This window comes from Pezoporus wallicus, unplaced genomic scaffold, assembly GCF_028554395.1.
Source record: "Pezoporus wallicus isolate ANWC-B61680 ecotype Strahan unplaced genomic scaffold, APGP_CSIRO_Pwel_v1 contig_10360, whole genome shotgun sequence".
NCBI classification, from domain to species: Eukaryota; Metazoa; Chordata; class Aves; order Psittaciformes; family Psittacidae; genus Pezoporus; species Pezoporus wallicus.
In genome coordinates, this window is record NW_026639095.1 from 1 (window position 1) to 11,216 (window position 11,216).

Genomic DNA, 11,216 nt, shown 5'->3' on the forward strand with positions numbered 1-11,216 from the left:
GTTGTTCCCCCGTTGTTTCCCCGTTGTTCCCCCTCATTGTTCCCCCTCATTTGTTCCCCCGTTGTTCCCCCGTTGTTCCCCCTCATTGTTCCCCCGTTGTTCCCCTGTTGTTCCCCCGTTGTTCCCCCGTTGTTCCCCCTCATTGTTCCCCCTCATTGTTCCCCCGTTGTTTCCCCTCATTGTTCCCCCTCATTGTTCCCCCGTTGTTCCCCCGTTGTTCCCCCGTTGCTGCCCCCGTCGGTGCCTGCAGTTCCCGCTGCGCTCAGCAGGGGGAGGTGCTGAGCCGCGCCCGGGGCGGGTACTTGATGGCGGGGGGGTAACTCTGGGTCATCCGGATGGAGACGTCGGAGGAGGCCTCGGAGGGGCTGCGGGGGCGGGGCCAGGCGCGCGGCTGCAGGAACTGCCCCGACAGCCCCGAGCATGCGCTCAGGCGCGGGCGGAGCAGCGCGGGCGGTGCGCGGAACGGGTCCTCCTCCGCGAAGCGCTTCGTGAAGAGGTACAGGGACATCACACCCGCGCCCTGGAACAGGACATAGCATCGTTAATGTATGGGGTACAGGGACATCACACCGGCACCCTAAACAGTACATAGCATCGTTAATGTATGGGGTACAGGGACATCACACCGGCACCCTGGAACGGTACATAGCATCGTTAGTGTATGGGGTACAGCATCGTTAGTGTATGGGGTACAGCATCGTTAGTGTATGGGGTACAGCATCGTTAATACATGGGGTACAGGGACATCACACCGGCACCCTGGAACAGGACATAGCATCGTTAATGGGGTACAGCATCGTTAGTGTATGGGGTACAGGGACATCACACCAGCACCCTAAACAGGGACACATAGCATCGTTAATACATGGGGTACAGGGACATCACACCCACACCCTGGAACGGTACACATAGCATCGTTAGTGTATGGGGTACAGGGACATCACACCAGCACCCTAAACAGTACATAGCATCATTAATACATGGGGTACAGGGACATCACACCAGCACCCTGAATGGGGTACAGCACCTTCAATAGGGGGTACAGGATGGGACCATGAACGGGGTACAGGGACATGACCCCAGCACCCTGCAGGGAGAGCAGGACGGGACCCCAGCACCAATGTTCACAATGAACACGTGACTGACACATGGTGAACACGTGACTGACACATGGTGAACATGTGACTGAGATGTGATTGACATGCGGTGACCATGTGACTGACATGTGATGCCCATGTGAGGACCATGTGACTGACACACAATGACCACATGACTGGCATGTGATGACCACGTGATTGACGCGTGACGACCACGTGACTGAGACCTGATGACCGTGTGACTGACATGCAAGTGACACGCGATGACCATGTGACTGACACATGATGCACGTGCGATTGACACATGATGGCAACGTGATGGACATGCGATGACCACGCGATGGACACGCGATGCCCACGTGATGGCCATGAGATTACCACGTGATGGACATGCGATGCCCACGTGATGACCACATGATGGACACGTGATGGCCATGCGATGATCACGTGATGGCCATGCGATGCCCACGTGATGGCCATGCGATGACCACGTGATGGACACGTGATGGACACGCGATGACCACGTGATGGACACGCGATGACCACATGATGGACACGTGCTGACCACGTGATGGACACGCGATGACCACGTGGTGGACACGCGATGACCACATGATGGACACGCGATGACCACATGATGGCCACGTGATGGCCATGCGATGGCCACGTGATGGCCACGTGATGGCCACGTGACGGCGGGCACTGACCTCCTTGAGCAGGAAGGAGGAGGCGGCGAAGGCGAAGGACCAGCCATAGCGGTACCGGAAGAAGAGCTCGGAGCCGCCGGGGCGGTTCATGACCTCGTCGTTGATGCTCGAGATGTAGAGAACGAGCCCCACCACCAGCGACAGCCCTGGGGGGGCGGAGGGGGGGGGGTCAGGGGGCTGCTGTGGGGCAGGGATGTGGGTCTATGGGGGACTTATGGGGCAGGGATGGGGTCTATGGGGGACTTACAGGGTAGGGATGGAGTCTATGGGGCAGATATGGGGGTCTATGGGGCGGGTATGAGGTCTATAGGGTACTTATGGAGCAGGTATGGGGTCTATAGGGGACATATGGGGCAGGTGTAGGGTCAATGGGGGACTTACAGGGCAGTTATGAGCTCTATGGAGGACTTATGGGGTAGATATGGGGTCTATGGGGGACTCATGGGGCAGGTATGGGGGCTTATGGGGCACGTGGGGGGTAGTTGTGGGGCAGGCATGGGGGGCTTGAGGCAGGTCTGAGGTGGGCTCTTCCATTGTTGGGGGGGGAGGTCAGGTCTGGGCTGTTCCATTGGGGATGCTCAGGGGGGGTCAGGTCTGGGCTGTTCCATTGGGGATGCTCAGGGGGGGGTCAGGTCTGGGCTGTTCCATTGGGGATGCTCAGGGGGGGTCAGGTCTGGGCTGTTCCATTGGGGATGCTCAGGGGGGGGTCAGGTCTGGGCTGTTCCATTGGGGATGCTCAGGGGGGTCAGGTCTGGGCTGTTCCATTGGGGATGCTCGGGGGGGTCAGGTCTGGGCTGTTCCATTGTTGGGGGGGGGGGTCGGGTCCGGGCCGTTCCATGGGGCCCCGCGGGGGGGCGCTCACCCGAGAGGATGAAGAAGATGCCCGAGACGAAGGCGAGCAGCGTGCGCTGGGGCCGGATGTGCCCCACGTTGCTGATGACGAAGGCCGTGAAGACGAGGAAGAGGCTGACCATGGGGAACGGCGTGGCCGAGCGCACCGTCTCTGGGGGGGGCAGGCGAGGTGCTGCCCCACCGAGCCCGCAGAGCACTGCGGAGCCCTATAGAGCCCCTACGGAACCCTATGGAACCCTATCGAGCCCCTACGGAACCCTATGGAACCCTATGGAGCCCCTATGGAACTCTATGGAACCCTATAGAGCCCCTACGGAACCCTATCGAGCCCCTATGGAATTCTATGGAACCCTATAGAGCCCCTACGGAACCCTATCGAGCCCCTATGGAACTCTATGGAACCCTATAGAGCCCCTACGGAACCCTATGGAAGCCTATAGAGCCCCTACGGAACCCTATGGAACCCTATAGAGCCCCTACGGAACCCTATGGAACCATATAGAGCCCCTACGGAACCCTACCGAGCCCCTATGGAACTCTATGGAACACTATAGAGCCCCTACGGAACCCTATGGAAGCCTATAGAGCCCCTACGGAACCCTATGGAACCCTATAGAGCCCCTACGGAACCCTATGGAACCATATAGAGCCCCTACGGAACCCTACCGAGCCCCTATGGAACTCTATGGAACACTATAGAGCCCCTACGGAACCCTATGGAACCCTATAGAGCCCCTACGGAACCCTATGGAACCCTATAGAGCCCCTACGGAACCCTATGGAACCCTATAGAGCCCCTACGGAACCCTATGGAACCCTATAGAGCCCCTACGGAACCCTATGGAACCCTATCGAGCCCCTATGGAACTCTATGGAACCCTATAGAGCCCCTACGGAACCCTATCGAGCCCCTATGGAACTCTATGGAACCCTATAGAGCCCCTACGGAACCCTATGGAACCCTATAGAGCCCCTATGGAACCCTATAGAGCCCCTATGGAACCCTATGGAACCCTATAGAGCCCCTGTGGAACCCTATGGAGCCCCTATAGAACCCTATGGGACCCTACAGAGCCCCTACGGAACCCTATGGAACCCTATAGAGCCCCTATGGAACCCTATAGAGCCCTAGAGAACCCTATGGAACCCTACAGAGTCCCTATAGAACCCCCCATAGATCCCATATAGAACCCCTATAGAGCCCCTATAGAACCCTATGGAACCCTACAGAGCCCCTATAGAACCTCCCATAGATCCCATATAGAACCCCTATAGAGCCTCTATAGAACCCTATAGAGCCCCTACAGAACCCTAAGGAACCCTATAGAGTCCCTAAAGAACCCCTATTGAACCCTATGGAACCCCATAGAGCCCCTATACAGCCCCTATGGAACCCATATGGAACCCTATAGCCACCCCAAACCCCTCTATAGAGCCCCTATAGAACTCTATAGAGCCCCTTTAGAACTCCTATAGATCCCTATGGAACCCCATAGATCCCCTTTAGAACCCCTATAGAGCCCCTCTAGAACCCTAAATTCACCCTAGAGGCCCCCATAGGGACCCTAAAGAACCATGTAGAGACCTATTGGCCCTCCCATAGAGCCCCTAGAGAGCACTACAGAGCCCGCTAGAGGCCCCCATGAACCCCTATAGAGCCCTACATCACCCTATAGCCACTGATAGAGCCCCTGGAGGGCCCTCTAGAACTTCTATAGCCCCCCACAGAGCCCCTATAGACCCCCTATAGACCCCCAGAACCCCTCAGAGCCCCCGTAGTCCCCCATAGCCTCCCATAGGACACCTGTACCCCCCAATAGCCCATTACAGAGCCTCCAGAACCCCCTATAACCCACTGTAGAGCCCCTATAGAGCCCCTATAGCCCCCAGTAGCTCCCTATAGAGCCGCTATAGCCCCTATAGACCCCCTATGGCCCCCTGTAGAGCCCCTATGGCCCACTACAGAGCCTCTATGGCCCCCTAGAGACCCCCTATAGGCCCCTATAGAGTCCTTATAGCCCCCTATAGCCCACTACGGCCCCTATAGACCCCATATAAAGCCACTATAGCCCCTTACAAACCACTGTAGAGCCCCTATAGCCCCCTATGGCCCCTATAGAGGCCCTAGAGCCCCCTATGGCCCCTATAGAGCCCCCAGAGCCCCCTATGGCCCCTTTAGAGCCCCCATGGCCCCTATAGAGCCCCTATAGCCTCTGTGGCCCCTATAGAGCCCCTATAGCCCCCTATGGCCCCTATAGAGCCCCCAGAGCCCCCTATGGCCCCTATAGAGCCCCTATAGCCCCTCATGGCCCCTATAGAGCCCCCATGGCCCCTATAGCCCCCCATGGCCCCTATAGAGCCCCTATAGCCCCCGTGGCCCCTATAGAGCCCCCATGGCCCCTATAGACCCCCATGGCCCCTATGGCCCCTATAGAGCCCCCCATGGCCCCTATAGCCCCCCATGGCCCCTATAGAGCCCCCCATGGCCCCTATAGAGCCCCCTATGGTCCCTATAGAGCCCCCATGGCCCCCATGGCCCCTATAGCCCCCCATGGCCCCTATAGAGCCCCGCGGCCGCACGCACTGAGGATGTTTTCCGTGTTCTCCGTCACGAGGTTGATTTCGGGCTCCAGGAAATACTCGGAGGCGACGCAGCGACCCTTCTCCCGCCCTGCAGACAGCGCCCGTGGGTGCCCAGAGCACCCATAGCGTCCCCCAGAGCACCCATAGCACCCATAGAGTATCCCAGAGAACCCATAACGCCCATAGGGTGCCCCATAGCACCCATAGGGTCCCCCATAGCACTCATAGCATCCATAGCACCTATAGAGTATCCCATAGAACCCATAGCGCCCATAGGGTGCCCCATAGCACCCATAGCGTCCCCCAGAGCACCCATAGCATCCATAGCACCCATAGAGTATCCCAGAGAACCCATAGCGCCCATAGGGCTCCCCAGCACCCATGGGTGCCCCCATAGCACCCCTTCTCCCACCCTGCAGACAGCGCCCGTGGGTGCCCCATAGCACCCATAGGGTCCCCCAGAGCACCCATAGCATCCATAGCACCCATAGAGTATCCCATAGCGCCCATAGGGTGCCCCGTAGCACCCATAGGGCTCCCCATAGCACCCATAGGGTCCCCCCATAGCACTCATAGCATCCATAGCACCCATAGAGTATCCCATAGAACCCATAGCGCCCATAGGGTGCCCCATAGCACCCATAGGGCTCCCCATAGCACCCATAGGGTCCCCCATAGCACCCTTAGCATCCATAGCACCCATAGAGTATCCCATAGAACCCGTAGCTCCCATAGGGTGCCCCTTAGTGCCCCATAGCACCCATAGGCTTCCCCAGCACCCATGGGTGCCCTCATAGCACCCCTTCTCCCACCCTGCAGACAGCGCCCATGGGCACCCCACGCATAGCACCCCATAGGGTACCCCCAGACACGCCTCAGGTACCCATCGGTACCCATAGGGTGCCCCTGGGGGCCCCATATCCCATTGAGTGCACATAGCCCGTCACTCCCACTGCTCCCATTGACCTCCATCACCCCCACTACCCCATCACCCCCATTCCCCCATCACCCCCATTCCCCCATTGACTCCCATCACCCCCATTCCCCCATTGACCCCCATCACCCCCATTGCTCCCATTGACTCTCATCACCCCCATTCCCCCATTGACCCCCATCACCCCCATTCCCCCATTGACCCCCATCACCCCCATTCCCCCATTGACCCCCATCACCCCCATTCCCCCATTGACCCCCATCACCTCCATTCCCCCATTGACCCCCATCACCCCCATTCCCCCATTGACCCCCATCACCCCCATTCCCCCATTGACCCTCATCACCCCCATTCCCCCATTGACCCCCATCACCTCCATTCCCCCATTGACCCCCATCACCCCCATTCCCCCATTGACCCCCATCACCCCCATTCCCCCATTGACCCCCATCACCCCCATTCCCCCATTGACCCCCATCACCCCCATTGCTCCCATTGACTCTCATCACCCCCATTCCCCCATTGACCCCCATTGCCCCCCGTGGCCCCCCACGTACCGGCGAAGAAGCAGACCCTCCAGAGCCCCGCGTGCAGCGCCATCCGCACCTCGGTGCTCTGGTTCTGGGGCAGCACCACCCCCTCCTCCATGTAGAGCCAATGGTCGGTGCTCACCGCGATGCCCACCAGCAGCAGCCCGCAGGCCCCGAACACGCTGCTCAGCAGCGTCAGCGCCCGGCTGCTGCACGAGCTCATCCTGGCCCTAGGGGGCGATCGAGGGCTGTGGGGGCTATAGGGGGGGTAGGGGGTATAGGGGGTGTGGGGGGTATATGGGGGTATAGGGGGTATAGCAGGTATATGGGGTATAGCGGGTATAGGGGGGTATAGGGGGTATGGGGGATATAGGGGGTATAGCAGGTATATGGGGTATAGCGGGTATAGGGGGGTATAGGGGGTATAGCAGGTATATGGGGTATAGCGGGTATAGGAGGCATGGGGGGTATAGGAGTTATAGAGGTATGGGGGTGTATATGGGCTATAAGGGCCTATAGGGGGTTATAGGGGCTCCAGGAGCTATAGGTGTTATAGTGGGGGAAAGGGGCTATAGAGGGTTATGAGAGTATAGGGGCTGTAGGAGGTGAAGGGGGTATAAGGAGTAGAGGGGGTTATGGGAGACACAGGGGCTATAGGGAGTATAGAGGCTATAGTGGTTAAAGAGGCTAAAAGGGCTAGGGGGGTATAGGGGGCTATAAGGGCTATAAGGCGTAGGTACAGTGGCTATAGGGAGTATACGGGGTGTAGGGGGTTATGGGGGGGTGAGGGTATATGGAGTATGAAGGGTATAGGGGCTATAGGGAGCATAGGGCCTTCAGGGGCTCTAGCGGCTATACAAGGTATTTGGGCTATAGGGGGTATAGGGACTCCAGGGGCTATAGGGGTTACAGGGGTATAGGGGGATACGGGGGGCAGCAGCCCACAGGCCCCGAACACCCTGCTCAGGAGCATCAGCACCCGGCTGCTGCACGAGCTCATCCTGACCCTATGGAGGGTATAGGGGGTAGAGAGGCTATAGGGTGTATAGGGGCTATAGGGGGTAGAGAAGCTATAGGGGGTAGAGAGGCTATAGGGGGCAATGTGGTCTATAGGGGATATGGGGCTATAGGGGGAATGGGGGGTGGAGGGCATCATTGGGACTATGGGGGTCAGGAGGGGTCAGGGGGGTCAAGGGAGGTCATGGAGGAGTTGGGGGTCAGCGGGGTCCATGGGTATTCAGGGGGGGAGGGGGAGGGGGCAATGGGGTGGCCATGGGGCGTCAAGGGGCTTATGAGGGCCAAGGGGGGCAAAAGGGGACAGGAGTCCCTATGGGAGCACCCCCCCAAGAACACGCATGTGCAGCGACCCCCCATGGGACATCGCATGTGGGACACGCGTGACCCTGCACACGTGTGACCCCGCACATACATGACCCCATACATGCATGACCATGCACACGTATGACCCTGCACACACATGACCCCACTCACGTATGATCCCGTACACATATGACCCCATATACGTATGACCCTGCACACGTATGACCCCATGTATGTATGACCCCGCACACACATGACCCCGCACACACATGTGACCCCGCACACACATGACCCCGCACACACGTGACCCCGCACACGCGTGCCCTCACCCGCTTCACGCCGTGGCCGGCTGCCGTGTCCCCGAGGCCCCGGGCGCCATGGGAGCGGGAAGGGCAGCGGGGACGGACACGGGGGGGGGGGGGGGAATCGATGGATGGGGGGGGGGGGGGAAGGACAGACGGACACGGGGGGGGGGGGGATGAAGGACGCGATGGGGGATGCGGGATGGAGAGAGGAGGGAGGCAGGGATGAAGGGCAGAGGGATGCAGGGATGTGGGACAGAGGGGGGGATGGATACGGGATGGGGGGGATGGATACGGGATGGGGGGATGGACACGGGATGGGGGGATGCAGGGATGGATACGGGATGGGGGGATGCAGAGATGGATACGGGATGCAATAGGGGGATGTGAGGATGGATACGGGATGGGGGGGATGGATACGGGATGTGGGGATGGATATGGGATGCAATAGGGGGGTGCGATGAGGGATGCAGGGACAGGCGGACAGGATAAGGAGGGATGCAGGGATGGACCAAGAGCCAGACACCGGGACGCGCTGGAGGATGCAGGGGACGGGATGCAGGGACAGGGACGGGATGCGATGGGAGGGATGCGGGGACCAACGAGGGATGCGATGGGAGGGATGCAGGGATAGGGACGGGATGCGGGGACCGACACGGGGGGGATGCAGGGATGGACACGGGATGCGATGGACGGGATGCAGGGACCAACGAGGGATGCAGTGGGAGGGATGCAGGGATGGACAAGGGATGCGATGGGGGGGATGCAGGGACCGACACCGGGGGGATGCAGGGACCGGACAAGGGATGCGGTGGGGGGGATGCAGGGACCGGACTCGGGCGGGATGCGGCGGCCGAGGCCGAGGAGCCGAAGGGTCCGGCGGAAGGAGCCGAGCGGAGCCGAAGCGGCCGCGGACGGAGCCGAGGGACGGACGCGAGGACGCAGCGAGCGGCGGCGGCGGCCTCGGGGGGGGGGGGGGGGGGTTTGGAAGGGGGGGGATGGGCCCCCCCTTTCCCCTCCCCCCCCCCGTGGCCACTGTGATGTCACGGAGCGGCCGCGCTTAAAGGGACAGCGCGTTTCCCCCCCCTCCCCCCCTTCTCTGCCCCTCCCCCATCATAGGGACCCCCCTCAATGACCCCCCCCAATCTGGGGACCCCCCCAATACAGGGACACACCCCCCCCCCCAAGCCTTATAACAAGGACAGAGGAATATGGGGACCCCCCCATAAAGTGGGGCTCAGGACATTGGGGACCCCTCCCCACCCCCCCGCCCAAACCGGGGTCCCAGCACGTAGGGGCCCCCCCCCATAAAAGGACGCAGGGTTTTGGGGTGTCCCGTCCCCCCCCCAGAGACGAACGGACTCAGGCACCGGCTCATTCGCTTTTATACTTAAAGGCATTGGGGGGGGGGGGGGCGAAATTGGGGGTCTCGAGGGGGGTTGGGGGGGTCCGTGGTGTGCAAAGCGCCCCCCAGCTCATCCGAGGGGGGTCACAGCTGGGGGGGGGGCTAAAAGGGGGGGGCCCCCAAACGATGGGGACCCCCTCAAATCAGTGCTGCGCTATAGGAGGAATGGGGGAATTAAAGGGGGGACCCCCCAAATAATGCCCCCCCCAAATCAGTGCTATCCTATAGTAGCAAATGGGGGGGGAAATAAAAAGGGACACCCCCAAAAAAGGGGGACCCCCTAAATCAGTGCTGTCTTATAGTAGAGATATGGGGCAACTAAAGGGGGGACCCCCAAATGAAGGGGGGGGCCCAAATCGTGGGGGAGGGGTCTTAAGTACGGGGGGAGCCCTCAAATCAGTGCTGCGCAATAGGGGGGAATAAAGGGGGGGACCCCAAATCACTGCTGAGCTATAGTGGAGATGGCGGGGGGAATAAAGGGGGACCCCCCAAATCACTGCTGTGCTATAGTGGAGATGGCGGGGGGAATAAAGGGGGGGACCACCTAAATTGGGGGGGGAGGTCCTAACTAGAGGGGACACCCCCCAAATCACTGATGTCCTATAGTGGGGAATGGGGGGCAGGGAATAAAGGAGGGGTCCCCCCATATAAGGGGCCCCCCAAATCAGTGCTGCGCTCTAATAGGGAATGAGGGGGGGTTGGGAATAAAGGGGGGACCCCCCCAAAAGGGGTCCGGGGGGGGGGAGGGGGTGCGGATCTCAGACGAGGGAGCCGGGGGGGGCCGGGAGGCGCAGGTCGGGGTGCACGAAGTCGGGGTTGGTGTAGGTGAACCCCGCGAAGTCGCCTTGGTCCAGCCCGGCCAGGACCAGCTGGTCCGGGGGGGTGAGCGCGGGGGGGGCCCGCGTGAAGAACTTGTCAAAGTTCTCCCCATTGCGCCCACACTGGGGGGGGGGCACCCCAAAAATGAACCCAACCCCCCCCCACAACGGAATGGGAGCGTCCGGAGAGGGGACCCCCGAAACAGCCCACGAATGGAGGCAGCCGAAGAGGGGGCATCAGGGATGGAGCCCCCCCCAGTAATGGACGCATCCCAGTGGTGGATCCCCCCCAGTAATGGATCCATCCCAGTGATGGACACCCCCAATAATGGATCCATCCCAATGATGGACACCCCCAATAATGGATCCATCCCAGTGATGGACACCCCCAATAATGGATCCATCCCAGTGATGGACACCCCCAATAATGGACCCCCCAAATAATGGATCCATCCCAATGATGGACACCCCAATAATGGATCCATCCCAGTGATGGACACCCCCAATAATGGATCCATCCCAGTGATGGACACCCCCAGTAATGGACCCCCCAAATAATGGACCCATCCCAATAATGGACCCCCCCCCCAATAATGGACCCATCCCAATATTGAACCCACCCAATAATGGACCCCCCCAGCAATGGACCCATCCCAGTGATGAACCCC

At 60.1% G+C, this 11,216-nt stretch overlaps 1 protein-coding gene across 1 annotated transcript; it reads right to left on the reverse strand.

The window, feature by feature from the left end:
- Positions 1–262: 262 nt before the first annotated feature.
- Positions 263–6,933, reverse strand: CACNG7 (calcium voltage-gated channel auxiliary subunit gamma 7). The gene is made up of 5 exons (XM_057413667.1): positions 6,731–6,933; positions 5,241–5,327; positions 2,667–2,807; positions 1,805–1,950; positions 263–520 (listed from the first exon to the last, which is right to left on the reverse strand). The coding sequence occupies exons 1-5, from the start codon at positions 6,924–6,926 to the stop codon at positions 263–265; spliced, it is 828 nt and encodes a 275-aa protein (XP_057269650.1). The 5' UTR covers positions 6,927–6,933.
- Between the last annotated feature and the right edge of the window lie 4,283 nt (positions 6,934–11,216).

Bases quoted from the DNA above. Each gene is read 5' to 3' on its own strand.
- CACNG7 (XM_057413667.1), bottom strand. From the start codon at position 6,926: ATGAGCTCGTGCAGCAGCCGGGCGCTGACGCTGCTGAGCAGCGTGTTC. The intron at 2,808-5,240 runs GTGCGTGCGGCC...TGCCCCCCCCAG, and splicing joins GAACACGGAAAACATCCTCA to AGACGGTGCGCTCGGCCACG. The intron at 1,951-2,666 runs GTGAGCGCCCCC...CCGCCCCCCCAG, and splicing joins CATCTTCTTCATCCTCTCGG to GGCTGTCGCTGGTGGTGGGG.